Source organism: Lepidochelys olivacea, assembly GCF_965140295.1.
Source record: "Lepidochelys olivacea isolate rLepOli2 genome assembly, chromosome: 7".
Taxonomy (NCBI): domain Eukaryota; kingdom Metazoa; phylum Chordata; order Testudines; family Cheloniidae; genus Lepidochelys; species Lepidochelys olivacea.
This window is the reverse complement of record NC_140417.1, coordinates 96,674,704-96,700,528: the sequence shown is the minus strand read 5'-3', so window position 1 is coordinate 96,700,528 and position 25,825 is coordinate 96,674,704. Positions and strand designations below refer to the sequence as shown.

The following is a 25,825-nucleotide window of genomic DNA, read 5'->3' as shown; positions in this document are numbered from 1 at the left end:
GCTGATTTGTCCCAGCCCTGCACCTCCCTAGGGATGGCCCTGGTAATTTACATATAGCTTTAATTGCTAGTAAATCACACTTTCTTTTTTTGATGGAGTAGGTGCTTGGGATATATTACTCTTGGCAATTTACAACCCTATCCTGCAGAACTTACAGAAGCAAATGGGAGTTTGGTTTGTGTAAGGTCTGTAGGATTTAGTCTGTTGTGGGCATTAAAGTAGAATATACTTTGAAATGTGTTAATACTAAAGACCACAAAAATTCTCTTATTAAGGCTCAGGATAAAAAGAGTGAAAGAATGTACCTATCCTAAGTGATGGAGAATCATTTTTAAACCACCAGCATTTGAATGATTTTCCAGTCTGTATAGTTTGCAAACTACCTTAATTTTAAGTGTTAAGTCATGAGTGAAATTAGCAAGTAGTGACCCAAAATGTTATCTGAAATGCTTTTTTTCCGGGTAGGTGGGGGGAGTCTAATAAGATGCCTTTGAAGGAATTTTCAGAAGGATACCTTATTCTTTGCTGTGTGTTTTAGGATCCAATTAATTAAAAGTTTCATATGACATTTCAATGAAATCTTTGTGCCATTTTCTTAGGAAAAACACACATTTGTTAGGGAATTATTTGTGAGACAGTTCACCAGCCTGTCTTTTGCAGTTGCCCTCACTTCACTGAATATCAAAAGTATTCATCCCCAAGAGGAGCACAGTCAGGTAAAGAAGTAAGCACTTTATGCTCTGATGCACTCTGCTTATTCACACTAAAATTGACTCTAAGCAAAAAAAGGAGAAGAACATGTTCACGTTCTTCCACTTTCAGTCACACAGAATTCTTAATCATTTTAAGACTTGTTTTGTTAGATGTGAGAAGGATACCAAGTCTTTTCATCATTTCTTATCCACTATGACATTTTCAAGTCTATTTTCCACTCTTTTAGTGTAAGCAACACACTAAGGCATATTTCTGTCAGGTCAGTACACAGCTTCCTAACTTCTCTTCATAAGAAGTGTGTACTGCAGTTATACAGATAATGCCACAGCAATGCAGAAAATGCAAGACATCTGTCAATTACAGCTCTGGAATCTTTATAAAGAAGAGAATTTCCTTTTAAGTATTATTTTGTCATGAAGTATTCACCTATTTAGAAATGTCTTCTTTTCCTCCAGTGAAGTATTTCTAATATGGCACTAGCTCTTTTCATAACTGTGGTTGATTGATGATTCTCATGTCCTAAATGTGTTGAGGTAGCCGCGATCTTTTACTTCATATGCATACATGTAATTTCACCTTCATCCCTGACACAGCTATCTGAAACAGCCTGGCTTTATAATTAGAAGCTCCTTGGAGGGCACATACTTTTAAAATGACAAAAATAGAGAGTGATTGATGATGGGAAAGTTTACTTTTGAATAGAGCCTTTTCAGCACTGAGCTTCAATCCTGAACTCAATAAGAATTGAGGGCATTCAGCACCTTGTCAAGTCAGCTACTTTATAGACTATTGTAGATAGTATGTGCCAACCATTGGTTGGAAGTGGTGGTTTGAAATGTTTCTAATGAGTGCCACAAATTAGTTGCCCATGTTGGCACTTGGGCAATAAATAAACAACAGTTTTAGTTGCCTACATGTAGATTTAGGTGCCCCTTCTGGAAAATTATGCTTCCCCTATGTAACATACTGCAGTAGTAACAACTAGCTCAAAATTAATGAGACCTTTGTCCCAGTTTGGGAAGTTAATAACTTTCTTATATAATAATGGCATTCAACGTTCCCTTTTTCTGTACCAATCCCTGTTGTTTGGTACTTTTTGTAGTAAAATTCTCCAGGGTTAGCGTACTTCGCTAACTTCGTTCTTAGAATCATAGAATTGTAGCACTGGAAGGGCCATGAAAGGTCTTCTAGTCCAGTCCCCTGTACTCAAGACAGGACATTCTTCATACAAATTCTTCATTCAGGCTCTTTCTACTCTACAATAAATCTGGTACAGTGTAAACATTAGTGGTTTTTAAAAAATATTTGCTGAACTGAGACTCACAAGTACAAAGTATGGATGGGTTGATTATCCAAATTAAGTTTCCAATCATGCAGTGTTTTGCACCCTCACTGAGCTCCACTGACTTTACAAAGCTGCAGGAGCAAGGACTTGAGGCCCAATCCTGTGGGGAATTCTTGAGAATAGCTCTAATTAAATTTAAATGGGAATATGCACATGAGTAATGTTTTTCAGGATCTGACCATTATTTAATACATGCTTCAGGTTTCAGAAGAGATGAACTGTGATACATTTACCAGTGATCAGTAAAAATATATCCTGTGGTATTTTATTTGTGTTAAATTTTTATCAAATCAAGGTTTTGTAGTTATAACAATATATGCCTCTTAACAGATTTACATATAAATCAACTAATGCAGTTGAAAGTTTTTGGATGTCTTTTAAAGTGGGGAGGGTTGGGAGTTCTAGTTTCTTGCCAGAGTTAAGTAGTTCATTTTATATGTCAAACTTTGCAATAGATAACTCAGTGAGGATATGAAGCCAATAGTGTTGAACTAGCTCTGGCTACACCCTAGGTTTCTCATCCAATCCTAAACCCTAGGTTTCTCATCCAATCTCAGGCATTTTTAACTGGAAAATAAAACAATAATGTGCTGTCTATGTGAAAGTACAGGGAAATTATTATTTTCATTCATTTTGTACTAGTATAAAACAAATCTGCCAATCTTTGGTCCTAACGTTTATTAAAATTAAAACCTACCAAAATCTAACATTAATAGAAACTTAAAAAAAACCTGTTTATTTATGAAGGTTTAACAGGTTTACAAATCCTTCCATGTAAATATCAGAAACAGGACAATAATCATTAAAACAAGGAGACTTTGTTCAGAGAAAAATAAAGTAGCAATCATCAGAACTCTCTATTTAACAGTGTGTTGCCACATTACAAAGGGAGTGCCTTTACCCTACCCATGGGATGCTGTTTCTAGTGATTTTTTTTTTAAATTTTTTAATTGAAATCTCTGATTACACACATTTATCAGATCAGGCATTTCTATTAAATGTTAATCTTTTTAGAAATGTAAATGAAAACTGCTATTTAAATACTTGCTTGCAGCTGTGCTAATGTGTGAATACTAGAAAATGAAATGATCCTGAAAATGATACCCCCTCCCAAACTGGCTAGTCTATTTTTTGAAAAAGAAAGTAATTAATTGTTCAGTGTAAATATGATTGATTTTTTTAAAAAAAAAACCATAATGTACCATCAAGGCTATATGGTTAAACCATCAAATGTCAGGAAGTACCAAAGTTAGGTTGACCTTTCCTCCTGTGCATGTGCATTGCAATAGCCTTTACCTAAATGATCTCACATAATTCCTGAAATCCAGTATATTGTGTAATTCAATATAGTTAATTTTTCTCAGCTTTACATATGTAGCATCTTGGAATATATTGTTTTCATTTTTGTATACTTTAATTTTATTGTCATATTTTTCCAGAATATCTTTATTAACTTAAATCCAAAGTCTGCAATTAAGTTATAAGCTACAACACTCATTGAGCTCAGTGAATTGGGCATGCATAACACATATTTTATTATTGTGGTATCTCATACTGTTCCTCAGAGAAATACACAGAGAAAGAGTTTAATGTTGTGGGGTTTTTTTTAAGATTTCATCTTTCAGTATGTCTCGTATTTGGAAGCATATCTAATTTGTATTTTTCATGTATCCTAACTTCAAACTATCATAATGGTTGTTAGTGTAGTTTTGTGTCTAATTTCCTACATTCCCTCCTCCTTCTCTTTCTAAAAGAAAGAAATAGATGGGATTGCAGGGAAGGAGAGGAGAAAATTAACACAAAGGAGAGAGCTTCAGTCTCCAAAGCTTCTAAGCACCAGTGCCTTGGCTGGATGCCTCTAGAACCCAACCCTTAACCAAGACAATGAGAACACAGCCACCCTTAAATGAGACCTGTTGAGTACCCAATAAAATGTGTCCTTTAATCTTAATTTGGCAACCTGTGCATTTAAAACAAGAGTTCAGAATTTCACACATATTACACTGGTTTAAAATACATCAAACTCCTTAGCTAAATTTATACTATTTGGCCTGATAAGCAGCAGTTATTACTGTTCACTATCAGTAGCTTAAATTAGTTTATTGAGAGATATTGCAATAGAGCAGCCATCCCGATATCCTGTGTCCCAGTTACGTAGAATATGCTGTAATGGCATTTTACATTTATGTAGACCTTTCATCTCAAAGTACTTTCTTTAATGTATCTATATAAAAATGTAATTACACAGTTCCATGGAACCGCAGTAGCTGACATAGTAGCCATCTGTGCTCAAGGTACTGCAGAGCAATGGGAACAGGAGAAATTTCTCAGCATGAGAAAGGGATAAATTCTTAGTCTGACAGGACTGTCAAGCGTTACACATCTCACATGATATTAATGCATATGGCAGCCCTGTAAGGCATTCATTCCAGCAGCCCAGCTGGATCCTCATGCAGCCAACTGGACTGCAGGAAAATGGGGTAGTTGCCTCTCTGCTTCCCCTCTTACTGTTCCCCCTAATGGATCTCTGCATGGAAGGAGTCAGAAGAGATGGTATCAATGGGTAGCTGACTAGTAGTGACATAAGGTAGTGGTGATCAATATTGCCTCCAGACTTCCCAACCAGACCCCAGCTACCTTTGCAAACAGTACCTAGCCAGATCACAGCCTGGTGTGAGACCCCAGTTTCTCTCCCAGACAGCACCCAGGACAAACTACACTTTCTGTCCTAGACACACCAACAACATCCAGTTCCCACCAGAGAGAACCCAGACATCCACAGCAACCTTAGCATCCTTCAGACACCCTTCAGCACTCATTGACGCAAGCATCCCAGACACCGACCAGTACCCCAGATATAGCTGCCAAGTTTTGTGCAGCTTCATATCCTAATTTCTGCCATTGCTTGATCATTGTTATTGACCAATGATAAACTGAAATATCCACACGCTGCCAAGAGAGAGCCTCTGCTTGTTTGCCTTAAAAATAAAATTGTGAGTCATCCTGTTTAGTTTTGAGTTATTGGCTAAATGAAAGCTAAAGGACAGATTCTATGATGAGTCAGGGAAAATTTGCACTAGTCTCCCAGTTTAAATGTATCCTAAACCTGGTTGATCTGACCAGTGGAGGAGCCTTCCTCTACTGGGGAATCCTCTGATGGTGTAAAGATATGTTACCACGTACCCCAGAACATCCTTGCAACTTGCTGATCCCCAGCTTCTTTGATGTGTGGCAGGAGATTGGTCTGGCAATGTAAAAGCCAAGGATCGGGGGGTGACAAGAGTGGCATAAAGCCACCTTTGCTCTGTCCACCCTTCAGAGACCCCTGTTCCTGTTTGAGCTCCTTACAGGATCAGGGCCTTAATTTCAGATCACACTTGGGATTAAAATGGATAAAATTTACCGTTTCATATTATACATACACTCATGCAGATTTTTCAGACAGCTACAGCTATTTTACAGCTGATTTTTCTGAAACTCAGTAGAGTATGCATTATACCCTGAGAACTATATTCATGTCAAATTTCAAGAGTTAGCTCTTACAACTGTTCCTTGACCCACCCTGAAACGAAACATGACTTTTTTTTGTTAGATGGGAAAGTGTACTTTTGCTCTTGCCTTACTCAAAACGGGGTGAATGGGTCTGACGCAGGCAGGGACACTACCTCACCTTGGTGCAACTCCAGCTGTTTCCAACTCCCTTGCACAGATGCTCTGGCTATAGGAGAGACTGTTGGAGAACTGAAAGCAGGAGAATGTATTTGGCAAGGAAGGACTCCACACCCAGCTGTGGAGGGCTGGATGTTAAGTTTGATTTGTTAATGATAACTTGGTTTAAATTACACCGAGAAAGACTTTCTCCTGCAGTTGATTGTTGATTCACCTACCAGTTTGAAGAGTTCTTCTCCATCTTAAAATAAAATCACTTTTTGTGAGACCAAGCTTGGAAAATGTCAGTACAAAAAGTGTAAGCTGAAACAAGTTAAGTGACTGGAAACAGTGAGTTATCATGGACATTGGAACCTTAACTATAGCTTCTGCTCAGGTGTAATAAAATGAGTGACATTAACATAATTTATTTCTTTTTAAGTAAAAAAATGAGAGAGAACCAAAACAGAAAATAAAAATGCTTCAGGCAGTTATCATACAAGACACCATGTTCAGAGTCCTAGTTCCACATCAGACTAAAAAGCCTTGTTCATTGTATTGTGTGGAATGCCTCTGGTCCAGAAGGAGTTTCTTATTAGAATCATAGAATCATAGAATATCAGGGTTGGAAGGGACCTCAGGAGGTCATCTAGTCCAACCCCCTGCTCAAAGCAGGACCAATCCCCAATTAAATCATCCCAGCCAGTGCTTTGTCAAGCCTGACCTTAAAAACTTCTAAGGAAGGAGATTCTACCACCTCCCTAGGTAACACATTCCAGTGTTTCACCACCCTCCTAGTGAAAAAGTTTTTCCTAATATCCAACCTAAACCTCCCCCACTGCAACTTGAGACCATTACTCCTTGTCCTGTCCTCTTCTACCACTGAGAATAGTCTAGAACCATCCTCTCTGGAACCACCTCTCAGGTAGTTGAAAGCAGCTATCAAATCCTCCCTCATTCTTCTCTTCCGCAGACTAAACAATCCCAGTTCCCTCAGCCTCTCCTCATAAGTCATGTGTTCCAGACCCCTAATCATTTTTGTTGCCCTTCGTTGGACTCTCTCCAATTTATCCACATCCTTCTTGCAGTGTGGGGCCCAAAACTGGACACAGTACTCCAGATGAGGCCTCACCAATGTCGAATAGAGGGGAACGATCACGTCCCTCGATCTGCTCGCTATGCCCCTACTTATACATCCCAAAATGCCATTGGCCTTCTTGGCAACAAGGGCACACTGCTGTTCAGCTTCTTGTCCACTGTCACCCCTAGGTCCTTTTCCGCAGAAAAAGTCTTTTACTCCCCTGTAAATCCAAAGTCCTCAATCAGTTTTTCTTCCAGTTAGATGATATTCTGATGGCATCTCATTTACTACATGTGGCCATATTCCACAGCATTTTGTAGTATAAGGCATGTCCATATTGGGCGAAGTAAGTAAAACATTGCCATAGTGTGGGAGTGTCTTTAGAAATACTATATTTTTGGGGGGTGAAGGGGGGCTTACTACACACAGAGTTGTAAATAAAAGCTCATGGGCATCATGGAAAATAGTTCACCCAGGATGCATACACAGAGGGCCCTAATTTGTAAGTAGGGTGCAGACTTGGAGGGATGGGGAGAGACATGCGGTAGTTCTCCCAAGCCTCTGAGGGAATCCAATGGGGGAATAACTCTTCTGTGGCCTTTCTGTCACATTGTAGACACCAAAAGTACTGCACAGTACACATTTCCTTCAGTGAAATAGAATGATAGATCTTCTTGCACACTGCAATTCTATTCTGAAAATGATAATGCAGGGTGCAATATTGATAGTGTGTCAATGTTGCTAGAGAAGACTATACTTAATTTACTCCCCACCCTGCATACTGAACTTAGGGTCTACAACTCACACTGGGTTCTTTTAGTCTCTTAATGATAAGATTTCTCATTCACATAGTGTTTACTCTGTTTGGAGTACTGTACAGAATTAGTTCATCCTCACAACATCCCTGTAAGTGCCCCCATTTTACAGATGGCAAACAGACTGAAATATGGAGTGACCAGCCAAATGCCACACAATAAGCCAGTGTTAGAATGCGTTTCTCTCGGCTACACTGACTTTATACATAAACTCCAGCAATAAAAATTATGCAGGTCAATTTAGGCCCTTTCTTGTAACTTTGCTACATTCAATGGTTTTTGCACACATGTAACCAACTGCAATTTAACCAAGAAGCTCTACAATCCATCTCTCTCTCTCTCAGCTGTGTTAGCTCTGCAGAGATAACAGGAGTAAATGTAATAAAACTTCGGTCCTACAGACAGCCAGTATGACTCTGCATACACACAGGGAGCCTCTCTTAAGTAAAAATCTGCCATTTTTATACAATCACTTTTCAGAGTACAGCTGCACATTGAGAAATAAACATAAAGCTGTGATTTAATTTTGAGATACTGCGAAAACAACTTCCATTTTATATTACTGACTAGAGCATTTGTATTAAGGAAGCAGAGGTTGCTAAAATGATTTGGAATCCCAATTTCCCTTGCTGGTAGTATAAAGTTGGTTACTTGAATGGAAGCTCTTCCCCTTCTTTAGTGAGCAGTATGGGTATGGTTCACAATGTCTTTACCCTCAGCCCAGTAAAATTTGACTTGTTTTTATGCATTTTATACATCGTCTGGTACGTTTTCTATAAATTATGTAGAAATCAGAGACTGGATAGGATTTCATTAAACTGAAACTTGTCTCCACTTCTCTATTCATTCTGGTCTGTCTCTAATGCTGTGGCGCTGTTTTTGACCTTCTGCACAGAATCCTGTGTCATGCTCAGCAATGTTTTGCAGTACATAAATTGGCATTGTTTTACTAACATTTTCCATACTTAGCAGACTTTCCATATTTACAGCATTCCAATTTTTTCTGTTTTCTTTGGTTTGGTTTTCTTTGGTTCTGTGTAGTCAGTGTCACTAGAGATAATTTGCTTTATCAGCAATTCAATTTTTAAAACATTTTCAAAGTTGTTTTTTCCAGTCCTCCTCCAGTTTTTCATTTATCTTCATTATTGGGCAAGTTACTTTATTTTGTCATGGCTTCCAGTTTCTTCCCACTGAACTCTGCTTTGCATATATCTTTCCCACTGAGACTGTATACAAATAGTAGAGCTTTCATCATCAGTACATGCTACACTCAGTGTGCATACGCAGTTCAACTAGAAAGGCCCATTGCCAATACAACAAATCAATTGATTAACAAGAAATAATACACCAAACTCTGGTTTTCATGCCTTCCAAAGCTCACAGTAGGCTGTGATGAGCTGAATAATATACACAAAGAGAGGCACAAGTTCACCGTTTTATTCTAAGGCATAAGCATCGTAACAGTTGCACGTGTGGAAAGCATGGTAAGCCACCTACAAAAACTGGATTTTCTTCTCACTAACACTACTATACCCACCCACTCCAAACTGGTAAAATAAGCTAATGTGGCTCACTAAATTTTATAACAGAAAGAAAGAATCATAGAAATGAATGGCAAACTGAACAACCAAAATGCTATAGAGTGGTAACCCCGAAGTATACTTGCCAACTCTTTGGCTGTGAGAAGTTTCTTATTCATGCTGTAGTAGCTTGTGTGTATGGAAGTCAGCATGGAAGGAGTTAGATTGTGTTGGGACATGCCTACAATTGATCTGGTCATGCTCCTACATCTCCAGCATGCTGTGTAGGTCTGTCTCGCCAAAGAATGGCTATGTTTAGAACATGTCCCAGTATGTCTACTTCATGGGATGGCTACTGAGACTGAACATTTGTTTTTCACCACTTACCCAGCAGGAAAGAGTATTTGTCCATTAAAAATACATTAATGCTTAATTTATTCAAATACAAAGAGCTATATTTAAAATATTTAAAATGTAATTAAAATTCAGAGTTATAGATGTATTCTAGGTGATGTCTGTCACATACATTCATGTGTTGCTTTTATGCATAAAGATAGTTTAGAGTTTTCCTTTATTTCCAGTACATTCTTCCCCTACCCACCTTTTGAAATAGAAATTTAAAAAGGAAACCAAGTGAGAACTATAATTTGAATATTGTAAGTGTTCAGTCAAAATTGAGGTTTAAGGGTACAAGCAGTAAATTATTTAAAGTATTTGTGTTCTGAATTTCATTATAAGGTTATTGTGTGTGTGTGTGTGTGTGTGTGTGTGTGTGTGTTGAAATTGGGACAAAATTTCTGTTGCCCTAGAGATATGCAATGAATCGTCCATGCTATTCCAAATATGCTTTTCATATTTCAGTTGCAATTCACAAGATCTTGTATGTCCTATCATTTCTATTTTGCTATCGTACATGCACCTTGTTATCATACACTATAATAGACGGGCCCTTTAGCAGTATTCAAACTCACCACCATAGCATTCAGTGTAGAACCTAGCTGATTTCTGTTCCATATTTGCTCTCTTTTAAACCATAGCTAATCTGGAATTTAGGATTGATAATGGTCATTTTTAATAGAAAGAATACAGCTTTCAGTCAACAAAAACCTGTTTTTACATGAAAATGAGGTAGAGAAATCAAGAAAAAGATGGAATTATTATAATGATGGGTTAGGCCTTTGAATACCTTGTGTAATCAGCGATTCCTGTGGTGCTGCACTGCAATCATCGTTCAGTGCTGACAGAAGAGACAAGATAGGAGATTACTGTAAAATACTTTACCAACTCTTGATCTAAATGCCTGGAGCAGAATCACACTTCTCTTTTCCTGCATTTTTGCAAGGCGGGTGGGGTTTGTCTGGAAGGAGAGCCTATGAAGCAGAACATTCTTTTTTAACTCTCATGTGCCTTATAAAACTCAGCAGTGGGGCTGTAACCCTTTGGTGCAACGTCTTCATAAAACTAGCTGAAAAGATTGTTTTGTTCTATACTTATCTGGGTCTTCAATAATTATTTAATCAATGAATAAATTGTGCTAGTGCCAGGATATGATTATCCGAGCATGTTTGTAGTTACATTAATCCGTACAAAGATAACTGGAAAATAACTAAGAATAGACCCTTAAATGGCTTCTGAATAGATTCTTTCCTATTTTGTGCTTTGCTTAAAGAGTACAATTTGAAAATGTGGGTATTCTATTGGTACTTAAGCACTTCAAATTATACACATTTCCAAAACTGAGGGATTGACAGATTATAGTTTTAGAAACAAGTGTCTCCATCTGCACTGCTCCTATTGCTGTGCGGACATTTTATGCCTTGGTATATAGTATCTAATCCTGAGACACTCTTTCATGGTGAACAATCCTTGCATCTGTGATTAGTCTCTTTGAAGTCAGTGAGACTTTTTGCAGAAGTATCAGTTGCAGGATTGGGCTCAGTCATTTGAATCAAGATTATCTCCAAGAGACAGCTGAGGATTAAAGATACCAATCATTTTTCCAGAGACATCCTTAGAATGAAAAACAGATGTTGTAAAGCAGTACTAAAATGTGTCTTCTGTGCTCTGCAAATGACATAATTCACAAGCGATTAAATCAGTTTCAGTTAAAAAATGTGTGTACACAATTTTTTTTGTCAGGTTGGTCAATCCAAAAATTTACGTTCTGCAAGAGTTCATAAGGTTACAAGGCTCTCCTAGAAATTAGCGGTAAACCAGTAGCAGGTTCCATTCAGTATCACTTGGCATGTCTCCTCATGCTTTCAAGGGTTTGTAAATAACAAGAAAATGAACATGGCATGTTTGATGTCAAACAAAAGATTTTCTCCTTTTTTGACATCCATCTGTAAACAAAGGTTTAATTTGTTTGTGGTCTTTAACTTAAAAAATCTGTTCAGAATATTTGGTGCTTATTTCATTCCTCATTTTGGTCTGATTCCCAAGGCTGAATACCAAAGTACTGATAGAAAAGAGCATCTAAGACCAGATGTGAAGGGAGAAGTAAATTCGAAGTATTGCTGTTCCAAGATTACTCTAAATCGATACACCATGCAAGTTATTTAGCTTGATTTATGAAATACCAATGTTATATTTCATGCTCTACTAGGTGCCTTTTGACACAATAGATCACTGCACTAATGAACACTTAAATTCAATAGTACAATGTACCCTCAGTAAACAGTGATCATATTCACAGAAAGCACCTTATGAATTAAGGATGCTAGTTTAATGAATTGCTGTTACTGTAGTGATGGTATGTTTAACTTGTGTGGATTCTCTTAGGTTATTTTTCCATGTTCTCTGATCATGGACGCTTACATTTTGCTAAGCTGTCATTTCATTGAGCCAGGTGGCCGATCTCCTCCAATGCCATGATTTCTGCTAATATGTACTGCTTGACACCATGCAACCATGCAATATCCTCTTAGTAGTAGTAGTGCTATCCTTTGAATGAGTTGTTAAATTGGCTTCCTTTGTAATGTCTCTTTTAGCTGTTCAGATGTACATTAAAAATCACATAATTTTTTTAAAACTCCAGGGTATATTCCAAGCAACCTAGTGTAAAAAATTCATGTCTGCACACAACAGACACCATTACTACGTAAATCGTATTCCACACACACATGTCTGCACAGGGAGTGGGGACTAAACACTTGTCTATAATGGCCAAAACCGACCTCTACCATTTAACCAGGTAATATCAGCAGATCCATTAATCCCCTGCAGGCCAATCCCCAGAAAGCAATATCATACATTCATGCAAGTCCTGTGTATTACACTGGCTAAGTACATAGGACAAGTTCTAATTACAAAGACAATCTATGAGTTATTACCAAGAGTACAATCGCTTCTGTTTACTTATACTGTTCCTCTACTACAAGAATTTAATCCATTATTCTATAAACAGTTTTGATATATCCTGAGTATGAAAGATACTATGTAAAAGAAACTTATCTGACTTTAAGCAGTATCTGTCCTTCTTGCTGTCTGTTTAAGATATGCTTTAAACTTCTTATTATTTAACGCTTATATGGCGGAAGCACCTTAAGTCTACAATTGGGTCTGGCCTCATTGTGCTGGGTGCCGTGCAAACATATAACAATGACAGTCCCTGCCCCAAAGAATTTATAATCCAAACGACAAGACAACAGGTGGATGACATAAACCAACAGGTCCGGGGGGAGACAAGGTAGCAACTATAACAGAATGTACACAGTTCTCAGCCATCCAAGGAGCAGTGACTGCGACTCACTACCTGCTTAGGAATTCTTAGGTTGTCGTTTTCTGTATGCATTTTGGCAGAAGTGAATTTTGAGGAGGGAGATCGGGGATAAGATGGTGGCTTTACAGATTTGACTGTGTCCTTTCCATATTCAGGAGGAACAGCATCACAGGTAGAGAGAGTCACTTTCTTCTAACACCTAATGAGGATTAATATTAGAAAAATGAAAATCTTTTTATCCTTGGAGGTACTCTGCCTCTCTCTGGTTCACTACAGAGCTTCTGCCTAAATTACTTTCCCCATTTCTGTTCCCCATTACTGCCTAGCTTCCTGTTACAAATTTAAAGCAAGAGTACATATATTCTCATAACATATACCAAGACAAATGTTGGACTGGAACCCACAGGGCAAGAGGTGATGAGGTAGACCAAGAATAATATGGAAATGCACAATAGAAGGAAAATTGAAAGCTATCAGAATTACATGGGAAGATTGCAGTAGGAGACAGACAAAGTTGGAAAGCAGTGATGAGGGCCCTACGTTCTGCATAGAATAGAGAGGCATGCGAGAGCTATATAATGAGTATGTACAAATTATTATACATAGAATATGCTGATGCACAACTGTAGAGAGCTTAAAAATATATGGGGGTGGGAGGAAAGGGAAACCAGTGCAGAGATTCAAAGTCTTTAGCATAAATTGAAGTTCAGTAAATTAACATGATTTACCTTCAGGAGTTTAACTGTTGATCTCAAAAAATAAAAATTCTTATTAACTTTAAGGATGTGCATGACAAAAACTTAGAAGAAATTGTGGAGTATAGTTATATGCAAAAAACCATTTACCTGAGTAAGCATGTGCAGCATATGTATTACCAGGCCATGTCTTGGGAAAAACAGTTGAACCTGAAGGGTGAGAAATAAGGTGGAAAAGAACACCTGGGAGAGATGGGGATAGTATTAAATAAAGGTAGTGGAAGTTTTCTGGTTTGGGGAGAGATAGAAACAGAATAGGAACTAAAGGTGAGAGGATTGTTAACATTAGGGAGGGGCATATATTAGAATGTGGAGGAAAGGGTTTGTCAGCTGAAAATAAGAGGTGTGGAATAGGATACATTTTTGATGTTTTTCTGCTTCCAAAATTTGTGAATTTGTCTAGATATACAAAAATGGAAAATATCCTCAATTACATAATTATATGGCAAGAGACTATTGACAAACATATGAAGGATCTTTTTTTGGCCTCATGGAAGATCTCAGTTAAATGATTAATCCTTTCAGTATGATGCTGATGCGTTTACTTGATGTGGTAAATTCTGTAGGATGCTGCCAATAAATAAAACCATTTGCATTTATTTCAGAAGGAATTATAATTGAAGAGAATGTGTGAGGTTTATGCATCGTGCATAGCAAGTTATGAATAACATCATGATAATCAACATGGAAATTATTATGAATGGCTTTGTTTTATTAGCATTAAGGGATTAACTGGCAAGTTAAAGTTTAAATCATTTTTGACACCCAGACCATCATACATTACAAAAAGTACTTACATATTCATGAGATTGACACACCACAATCTAATGCCACAATGTGGTACATTTTCCATGTTAATAGGAATTCCACATCTCCTTCTCTTTAAACTGCATTGAAAATTATCCCATTATGCTGACGGAATAAGATCAGGAGTGATCTGAGTTATCTGTCAAAAGCTGCAGGTTGTGCATTATAACTTTGGAAGTTGAAACTATGAAATATATTTTAAGTGTGCTTTCAAAATTAGATGAACTGGAGGTTCTACTAATGTTACTCATTGGCCTCAAACCTGCACTTGATTTACTACTGTGTAATAAGAGGAAGAGGGTTCAGGGAGCACAGCATGGGATGTGGTCTGTGGATTGGAGGGCATGTCTACCTGTGCATTTTGGTAGTTTTAACTTTCACTGGTACAGAATTATGTCTGATTTATATTTAACTAATTTTATGTGCTTTGTGCAGAAGGCTGTGGATCTTGATTCTGCAAAAAGCCAATACGCTTAACAGAATTGATATGTAGCAATATTAGCCCCAACCTAATTAAAAATAAGATTACCAGTATGTATCAAAAAGTTGTAGATCTAAGTGGGAAGAGGAAAGCCCATGCAAATAATTTTAATCTCACAGCTCACAATATCCAGTTCTTGAGAATTCTGAAAAATTCTTTGCCCACGAACATGCAACTCTAGTAAATTTCCTATACTTCACAAAAGGATGAAGGAGAGGAGGGAAAGATGAGGATAGCCATTTCTTTGTAGGTAATATTACAAAATAACCATTCTAAACCACAATTTGTTGAACACACACTTTGTAATCCACACAAAGAAAGGAGTAGTTCCTTAACATTAACCAAAAATATAACTTCTACGAGATTTTTTTATACCATCAGGATTTCGTTATTTTCACAAAACTTTTTACATTACATGTAGTTGGTGAAGCATATTAAATCCTTACAAATAAATATTTGGCAACATACAGTACATTTTGTGATGTCTTAACATTCCTTTGTATTATTTGCTCACTTACTTGCTAATTCACCAAATTCAATAATCCAAGTCATTAGTGTGAAGTCGTAAGCATAACGGATACTGTATAGGATTGCAAGGCTCACCTAATGAGTCATCCTGATGCGAGGTGCTAGAATCCTCCAGAAAGACACAAGGTAATTACTACTGAGTCATAATGCAATGTGCATCTTGTTTACTGTAGCCGGGGAACAAGAGGGGGCTGGTGGCAATCTCTTACAGACGGAGGGAAACAAGGCCTGGGACAGAGGAAGAGACTCTCTCTGTCTCATTTTCCCATCTGTTAACTGCAGATAATAGTACTTCTCTAACTTACAGGGGCATTGTGAAAATAAATACATTACAGGTTCTGTTGGGTTTAGATACTGTGGTGGTGATGGTGGGGGCATATAAACACCTTAGACACATCCAGCTCCTTCCTCTCCTATGAAGGGGCCCCCAACCTCTGCATGCTCATAACACCAATCTGTAACCATCCCCTCAGTGATAAGAGACGGCAAAATGAGGATATGGCTCAGGCTGCGTAATTGGATTTCTGCATGTGATGCAGGGACCCAGGTGGACTGAAGCCCTACACTGCTTAGACCCATATGGGTCTAAGATCTCCACTAAGGTCAGCCAGGGAGAAGTTTGCATATCATCCAATCACTTGCACATTTCCTTTAGTACTAAAGGAACAAGAACCAAGTTGCTGACATAAATTGCTCTCACTGGCTAATGGATTGGACCTGTAGTCAAGGTTTATCAAACACTGGTTATGCTCTATCAAACATGACTTATGAGGAGAGGCTGTGGGAACTAGGGTTATTTAGTCTGTAGAGGAGAAGAGTGAGGGGGGATTTGATAGCAGCCTTCAATTACCTGAATGGGGGTTCAAAAGAGGATGGAGCTAGGCAGTTCTCGGTGGTGGTAGTTGACAGAACAAGAAGCAATGGTCTCAAGTTGCAGTGGGGGAGGTCTAGGTTGGATATTTGGATACACTATTTCACAAGGAGGGTGGTGAAGCAGTGGAATGGGTTACCTAGGGAAGTGGTGGAATCGCCATCCTTAGAGGTTTTTAAGTTCCGGCATGACAAAGTCTTGGCTGGGATGATTTAGTTGGTGTTGGTCCTGCTTTGAGCAGGGGATTGGACTAGATGACTTCCTGAGGTCTCTTCCAACCCTAATATTCTATGATTCTATGACTGGCCTTTTAAATATTTCCTAGTGTAAGAGGCTGGCCATATCTGTTTCAATCAGGGGAGGGGGTCACTCCAGTAGCAGAGTGTCTTGCTTCTTTCCTGATCAAAGTTAGTAGGCTTTCCACAGTGTCACTGTCCAAATGCCAGTTGCCCATTTATAAGGCATATGAGCTGGGCTGAGCAAGAATCTGTTCATGGCAAAGAGGAGTTACAGAATGCTTAATAACTTATTCCACAGTGACCAAAGAATGGCTAAATATTTTTACTTCCCCACAAAATGGAAAATGGAAAACCCAGGAACTCATCAGATTTTGTGTATAGCACACGGTTGGACACGGACTACTTTCTACTAAGTAGGAGTAAGCTTTGGTTGTTTTTATGCACACTGAATAGTCAAATTGGAATCTGGATAGTATTGTTGAAATAAATAGAATTACTTGCAGGGTAAGGTACTACTCAACCTGATGGAAGCGTGTCAGGATCTGATCTTTGAGCTGTGAGACTCAATTCTGTTTTGTACTCATAGAGAGAGAGAGAGAGAGAGTAGAAAAAATATGTTAAGCACAAGCTAAAGTGATTTTAGCCCCCAGATTGCTACCCCTTGCTATTTATCCATGTGGTCACCAGTGATACTGCCAAGAATGACCCTGAGCAGAACACTGCAGACTATGTGGCTCTGGGAGGAAGGATAACAGAGTTTGGGGTGCAAATGGTGTTCTCATCCATCCACCTTGTTGAAGGAAAAGGCCCTGGAAGGGACTGTGGAATTGTGAAAGGAAATGCGTGGTTATGCAGGTGTGTGTAGGTGAGAGGGCTTTGGCTTCTTTGACAACAAACTGATCCCCCAAGAAAGGGGATTACTCTGCTGAGATGGACTCCATATATCAAATTCTCAGAGCAGCATCTTCGGATGTTGTCTGGCTAACCTGATAAGGAAAGGTTTAAATGAGGTCCTGTGGGGGATGGTGACAAAAATCCAGGCAAAGTGCATCTAGGCTAAACTAACTAAGATGGGGGGGGCTACTTTATGGAGAAGGATGTAGAAATCACAACTGCATTATAAAGACAAAAAGAAAAGCAGCATGGCAGTCTACAAAATATCTTTGATGCCTGTATACAAATGCAAGGGGTATGGGGAACAAGCAGGATGAACGGGAAGTCATGGTATATGAAGAAAATTATGACTTAATTGGCATCACATAAACTTGGTGGGAAAACTCCCATAATTGGAGTACCAAGAATGAGGGATATAGCTTGTTCCAAAAGGATAAGTATGCGAAAAAAGGAGGAGATGTTGCGCTGTACATGAAGTATGTGTACACTTGCTCCGAGGTCCAAGGGGAAGTGAGCAACAGACCTACTGAGAATCTCTGGGGGGGATAACAAGGGAAAAGAACAGTAGTGATGTTATTTGAGGGTCTATTAAAGACCACCAAATCAGGAAGAGGAAGTGGATGAATCATTCTGCAAGCAGGTAACAAGATTAGCTAACACACAGAAGCTGGTATTAATGGGGTATTTTAACTTCCCTCATTTCTGTTGGAAGACTATGGCAGCAAAACATAATATGTCCTGAAAATTCCTAGAACGTGCAGAGGACACCTTTCTGATTCAGAAAGTTGAGGAAACAACTAGGGCATCGTTTTGGGTCTGGTTTTGACCAACAGAGATGAATTAGTTGCAAATTTGGAGGTGTAACTTGGAAGGAAGTGATCCTGATCTGATAGAATTCAAGATACTGTGGAAAGGAGGACATGAGAACAGCAAAACAAGGACACTGGACTTCAGAAAGGCAGATTTCAACTGACTCAGAGAAATAGTAGGAAAGGTTCATGGGAAGACCAATTAGGAAGAAAAGGAGTTGAAGGGGGTTGGTTTTTAAAAGATGTAATACTAGAGGCTCAAAATCAAGCTATTCCAACACAGAGGAAAGATAAGAAGAGCCACAGGAGGCCAATGTGGCTACAAAAGGAGCTTTTTAGTTCTCTAAAAACCAAAAGGGATACATACAGGAAATGGAAGGAGGGGCATGTCACCAAGGAAGTTTTCACAGTAATAATGCAGGTGTGTAGGGACAAAATCAGGAAAGCTAAGGCAAACAATGAGTTACAGCTGGCAAGAAATGTTAGAGACAACATGAAGGGGTTCTTCAAATATGTCAGACAAAAAAATGGATCATGGATGGTGTGAATCTGTTGCTCAATAGAGAATGTGAGCTGGTAACAGAAAATGATAGGACAGCAGAGCTGCTGAGTGCCTATTTTGTTTCAGTCTTCTCACAAAATATGACATGTGACGAGACAACTAGTGAAATTACCATGGACAATAAAGGGGAAGAGATGCAGATCAGGATAAGTAAAGAACACATCAGATATCTTCTGATGAATTTGAATGAATTCAAATCAGCAGGTCCAGATGCTATTCACCCAAGGGTACTGAAGGAATTAGCTGAAGAAATCTCTGAGTCACTGGCAATAATATTTACAAACTCATGGATGATAGGAGAGGTCCTGGAAGACTGTAGAAGGGCTAACCTACTGCCCATCTTTAGAAGGGGCATAAAGGAGGTGCAGGAGAACTATAGACCAGACAGTCTGACTTTACCTATGAAGCTACTAGAGCAATGTATAAAACATTCAATTTGTGAATACCTGGAGGATGAAGGGGTAATCTTTAGCAGCCACGCTGGCTGCTACTAAACAAATCATGCCAAACCAGCTTGATTTTCTTCTTTAACAGCATAACTGATTTGGTAGATGGGGGAATGAGGTGGACATAATATACTTATGAGGTGGACTTCAGCAAGGCTTTTGACACAGTCCCATTGGACATTCTGATAAGTAAGCTGGAGAAATGCGGGTTTGACAGAGCTACCAATGAGTGGTTAAACAACTGCAAACAAAGAGTAGCTATTAATGGAATGATGTGGGATTGGAGGGAGGTCTCAAGTGGGGTTCCACAGGGAGCTGTTCTGTGTCTGGTGTTGTTTAACATCTCTATTAAGGACCTGGATGTAGGCATAGAGAGCATACTGATCAAGTTTTCAGATGAGATAAAGAAAGGGTGTTGTTGCCAATACTGTGGAGAATAGAGCTAAGATTCAGAGGAATCTTGATAAATTGGAGAACTGGACTATAGACAACAAAATGAAATTCAACAAAGACAAATGTAAGGTGCCACACTTAAGGGAAAAAAAAAACAAATGCACAAATACAGAATGGGGGGAAACTGGCTTGGCAGCAGCACTGCTGAGAAGGATCTGGGAGTTGTGGTGGATCACAGCCTAAACGTGAGTCAGCAATGCAATGCTGTTGCAAAAAAAGCAAATGCAATTTTAGGTTGCATTAACAGAGGCATAGCATGCAAGTCATAGGAGGCAATAGTACTGCTCTATTTGGCGCTGGTTAGGCCTCAGCTGGAGTACTGTGTCCAATTTTGGTCACTAATGTATAGAAAGGATGTAGAGAAACTAGAAAGGGTCCAAAGGCAAGCAACAAAGATGATCAAAGGGATGTAATGAAAGCCATATGAGCAAAGGCTGAAGGAACTGGAGATCTTTAGTTTGGAAAAGAGGATATTAAGTGGGGACACGATAGCAGTCTTCAAATACTTGAAAGGCTGCCATAAAAAAAGATAAAGTTGTTCTCTTTTGCCACAGTGGACAGCACAAGAGGCAATGGGTTCAAACTACAGCATAGCAGATTTAGATTAAATCTCATGAAAAACTTCCTAACTGTAAGAACAGTAGGACAATGGAACTGACTGCCTCAGGAGGTTGTGAAAGCTTATTCACTGTAGGTTTTCAAAAGGAGGCTGGATAGCCATCTGTCTTGGATGGTTTAGACGCTCAAATCCTGCATCTTGGCAAGGGGTTAGACTAGATGACCCTTCTGGTCCCTTTTAACCCTATGATTCTATTATTATTGGCCTCTCATCTCTTTTGCATGTGCATGGCTGTGAAATGAACATTTTATTTACTGCAGTATTTTCCAATAATCATATAATAGTCTTGTCTCAGCCTATTTAAAGATATTTGCACTGCCAAACTGAAAATATGATTAAATATATGTGAGTAGTTTATAGGCATACATTTTATTTAAGTGCTTTTAATATTGGGGTTGGTGGAAGCTAGAATTTTATACACTTTGTTCAATTTGCAATATATTATTCAGACAAAAACAGCTGGGCACATTTAAAGATTTAGCAAATCTGTTAGTTTAATCAGATGAATAACTACTCCACAGTGACCCACTGATTGTGGGGATTTTACTGGGTAGCAGGCTTGTAGTTTGAACAACCAATATGCTGAAGCATACCACAGGTAGTTTTATTGTTGACCAAAATATATTTAAAGATATGTTTCAGCAAATGAACATGGTTTCATTTTGGCAGTCTTTGTGATGTTTTTAAAGAACATTTTAAATGCACTGAAACCTTGTTTTTAGGTTGTACGATGTCCTGTTTGTACTGTAAAAGACACAAATGTCAAAAGCACTGGATACAGGTTGGTGAATCATGTGTGCAATGTGGTTTCTTTCCATCACAGTAAATGAGGTTTGCTGACTGTGACGTTTTGGGGACTACTGAGATCAGCAAGGAGTTGTCACTGCCTGCCCCGTAACCTTGAGAGCCTTTGTTTGTTTGTTTGTTTGTTTGTTTGTTATGGTTTGGATCCCTGACACCAGTAGTAGCCATCCTGCAAGCATTTAAGGAGGCTCACCTGCTCAGTTACTCTTTGCAGGGTGACTTCAACAGCCCTTCCAGTCTCTAGTCTCCCCAAATATTTCTTCCATGAGTTCTTAATTACCAGACACTCAGGCCATTCCCCTCTGGTTCATCACCCCCACAAGGTGTGAAAACCTAACCCCAGTTATCAGCTCCCTTTGGCATAAACACTCCACACAGTTTGCACACCAGAGACCTGCTTGGGATAAAAATAAACAAAAAGTTTATATAATAGAAAAATCACAGATGGAAAGGTGAAATCATAAGGGAAAGCAAACATAAAAGTTGCACAGAAAATAAAGATAAAGATACAACCTCAGGCTTTACACTTTCTTAGGTAAAATGTCTTTTCTAATAAGAGGCAAAGAGTCCTGTGGCACCTTATAGACTAACAGACGTATTGGAGCATAAGCTTTCGTGGGTGAATACCCACTTCGTCGGATGCGTATTTATAACTGCCTCTGGAAAGCTTATGCTCCAATACATCTGTTAGTCTATAAAGTGCGACAGGACTCTTTGCCGCTTTTACAGATCCAGACTAACATGGCTACCTCTCTGATACTTTTCTAATAAGAGTTACCTATTGCCTTAAAACAATTTCCCAGCATATCCCCTAGTTGTAGGCGGGATCCACTGTTCATGAGCATCCTCCTTTCTCAAGACTGTCCCCTGAGTTCTGGAAAAAAAAGCTACAATCCCACATCTGCTTTTTAAAAGGCTTTTTTCCTTCTCTTCTCCTCTCCCTGCCCCCCAAGTCTACCCTGACTCATGGTTAATCAGAATGGGGAAATTTCCTCCTGATTTGGTGTCCAGGAGTCAGGATATTCTTTTCAATTTTAAGTTGTCTAAATGTCTTTCCGTGAACTCTAGTGGTCCACCGTTGTCCTTTCCTGGACTGGACAACAGAGAGTTACTTTAAGCCTCTTGCACGTAAACAACTGGCTTGGCAGGTGCGGCTCTCTGCTTAACTTCTCACCATCCTGCCATGAGGTGTAGTTGAATTTCTGCCAGAGATTATAAGCACAATTTTCTATATACAAAAATACATACATTCATAACCAGTCTTGACCATTAAGTTCAGAACATTACAGGCTTTCATAAAAGACCTTGAACTGATATGTTTTTATTGTACAATAACACAATATGCAATCAGTTGGTTTAACTGATCATTTTGGGGGTTAAAACCTTCTGTTCTCCCCTTAGGGTGTCTGGACCATGATTGCCACACTGACTAAGGTTCGCTAGAATAGTTTTATTGGCTTTTTCACTAATCACTCAAACATACACTCTACAGTATTCATGGTAAAAAAAAATCATTGCATAGGAGGACATAATTTACTGGGCAAAAGAGGAATTTTGTTTTAGTCTGGGTAAATTTCCATCTGGTAGTCTCCAAGGTGGTAAGCTTTTTTCTCAAGCATTTAAGGAGGAGAATTTCAGATTACCAGATTACTTTGAATGCATCCTTTTAACTCAAATATGTGGCGACATTTTTCAGAAAATGGAACTGAATCCAAAACCATTCTCAGTTGTTGAAACTCCAGCTAAATGCAACTTAATTCCTTTCTTTGCTCTTCCTCCTTCTCAGTGGTTGTGGCAATGATTGTATGTCTTTAATTTTTGTCAAAGTTCTGTTAATTCTTTTTTCAATACAGCTTTGCTAGAGTAATAATTTACATGTTTAAAGACAAACTTTCTAATTTGTCCTGTTTTGCTTTAATAATCGGCAATAACAACTATTGTAGAACAACACTAACTTTTTATACTAAATGTGGATGGCTATAACAATCTGTGGATTTAGCCATTGTGGTTGCCAGCTGATTGCATAGGTGAACTGTGAAGAAAACAAATTTACCTTTTGCTCCAAGTTATGGTTAACCTAAAGGAGAGTTCCATTGGAAGTGAGTTGTCTTAGGGGGCATGTCTTTTAAAGGTAGCTGCAGCAGACATAGACAATCATCAGCTGACAAACAATTCAGCAGGTCTGATTACAGATGGTCCTTGATAGACAACATCTTTAAGTCTAAGATGTGCACTTAAACATAGCTGCAGAGTGTGTGTGTGTGTGTGTTTCACTAGTTGTAGAGAAAATAGATTTTCCCCACAAAAAATCTGATTATTCATGCTAGGAACTAAGTAGTGGGGCAAGTCATGATGAAGCTGAAGTTCAGTTCCTTGGAAGCCGCTATCGCTAGCTATGGGCTTGAGAAGCAGCTTCAGCCCCTCCACATCCACCTTATTTGTGAGGAACTCTGTATCTATGTAAGCAGATCCAATAGCTCCTTCCCCAACTCACCCTCAACAGTTCCCTCTGCCTCAGCATATTTTGGGATGGTGCAGAGCCCATCTTCACAGTGCACATGAGGCACAAAAGTCACCTTGGGCAGCCATTGTGCCATTGCTTCCTGGTAAAATAAATGCAGAGGCAATGACTGAATTAACTTCGGAGAATCCCAATCGATGAAAAAGTAATAAGACAAACTCATGTGCAAGAGAATTCAGAAAAAAATCCATTCTGTGCATGATGGGTGCAGTATTATACATGGTGTGTAGCCGGTATTGTATTTTTATTGCTTTATGCAGGAAAAGCAGTAGTAGATGTAGAGTAGATATTTGATTCCATATTTTGTCCTGTGCATGAAAAATGTTTGATCTTATCTGAAAGTGTTAAATTGTAGAACACTTGATTTCTTCTATAATGCATGCTGACACTTGTAGAAATAATAGCTATTAACAAAATCCAAGCAATTTTTGAAAAGCACACTATGGCCTGTTTTCCATTCCTTAAATAACAGGATTTTTTTTTTCTACAGCTGGACCTTTGGAACTGCCTCTTTTTGAACTGATACCATCACAAAGGCAGGTGGTTTTTCATGGAGACCGCTTGCCATTTCAGTGCACTGCAACATACGTTGACAACACTACCCAAGTACACTGGTACCATGACGGTCATCTTATTGGAACCGATGAAGAGAGTGGCATATTTGTGGAGGACAGCATAATACATGACTGCTGTTTAATTACACGGTAATGTATACACATTTTAATGATATACAGTACTGCAGGCAGTGCAAACAAATGCAAAATAAATAACAAGCCTAACAGGAATGTGCAGAAAGATTAGTTTGAGTTGGTGAAATGGAAGTGTTCCATATGCATGGTGTTGAACCTTAAGAGATAGAGGCATGGAATCGTCGTATCTATACATGGATGCATATTCTAACCTTCATTTTTCTAGTCTACATGCTACCATATTCAGATTAGAACTTAAAGAATCACTGAGAAAATGTTGGTGTCTCTGACTTGCTCTGGAATTGGGAGCTGGAGAAAACTCCAAGATAATGATTAGTGGTTCTGACACATAGGGTGATGAAAGGAATGGGGAAAAAATTAAATAAAGTTTTAATAACTCACTTTAATAACTTTAATAATAATAGGAGAACTTTAACTCTTAGCCAGACCACTTTTTGCTGAGACTATCTGGAACAGCAAAGTGGGATCCAGCTACGAAAAACTATAAATAGAAGAGATTGGATGAATTTACTTAGGATCCAGCACATTATATACTATCATGATGGGAATCTTAGCCCTGGTCTACACTAGGACTTTAGGTCGAATTTAGCAGCATTAAATTAACGTAAACCTGCACCCGTCCACACGATGAAGCCCTTTTTTTCGACTTAAAGGGCTCTTAAAATCGATTTCCTTACTCCACCCCTGACAAGTGGATTAGCGCTTAAATCGACGTTGCCGGCTCGAATTTGGGGTACTGTGGACACAATTCGATGGTATTGGCCTCCGGGAGCTATCCCAGAGTGCTCCATTCTGACCGCTCTGGACAGCACTCTCAACTCAGATGCACTGGCCAGGTAGACAGGAAAAGAACCGCAAACTTTTGAATCTCATTTCCTGTTTGGCCAGCGTGGCAAGCTGCGGGTGACCATGCAGAGCATGGTGACCATGCAGAGCTCAAGAAAAAAGGTGCAAAACGATTGTCTGCTGCTGCTTTCACGGAGGGAGGGAGGGAGGGAACGGGGGCCTGATGCTATGACGATATGTACCCAGAACCACCCCCGACAATGTTTTAGCCCCATCAGGCATTGGGATCTCAACCCAGAATTCCAATGGGCAGCGGAGACTGCTGGAACTGTGGGATAGCTACCCACAGTGCAACACTCTGGAAGTCGACGCTTGCCTCGGTACTGTGGAAGCATTCCACCAAGTTAATGCACTTAATGCACTTAGAGCATTTTCTGTGGGGACACACACACTCGAATATATAAAAACGATTTCTAAAAAAACGACTTCTATAAATTCGATCTAATTTCATAGTGTAGACATACCCTTACAGTTACTTTAATTAGATAAACTTGTCTTTTGCATCTGGTTAGAACCTGTCTTTACAGGTATCTACAATCTTAGCTATGACCATCCTCAGATATCCTCAGATGTTTTAGATGTGAAAAAATGTTGAAAGAATAGAGTAGCATTGTCATAAATATAAAGGGAAGGGTA

General features: G+C 38.9%; 1 protein-coding gene across 1 annotated transcript in view; it reads left to right on the top strand.

The window, feature by feature from the left end:
* Nucleotides 1-25,825, top strand: part of ADGRA1 (adhesion G protein-coupled receptor A1) — a 464,598-nt gene that overhangs the window by 217,845 nt on the left and 220,928 nt on the right. The window contains exon 7 of the mRNA XM_084634535.1: nt 24,124-24,337. Within this exon, the coding sequence (XP_084490661.1) occupies nt 24,124-24,337 (214 nt within the window). The remainder of the gene's footprint in view (nt 1-24,123; nt 24,338-25,825) is intronic.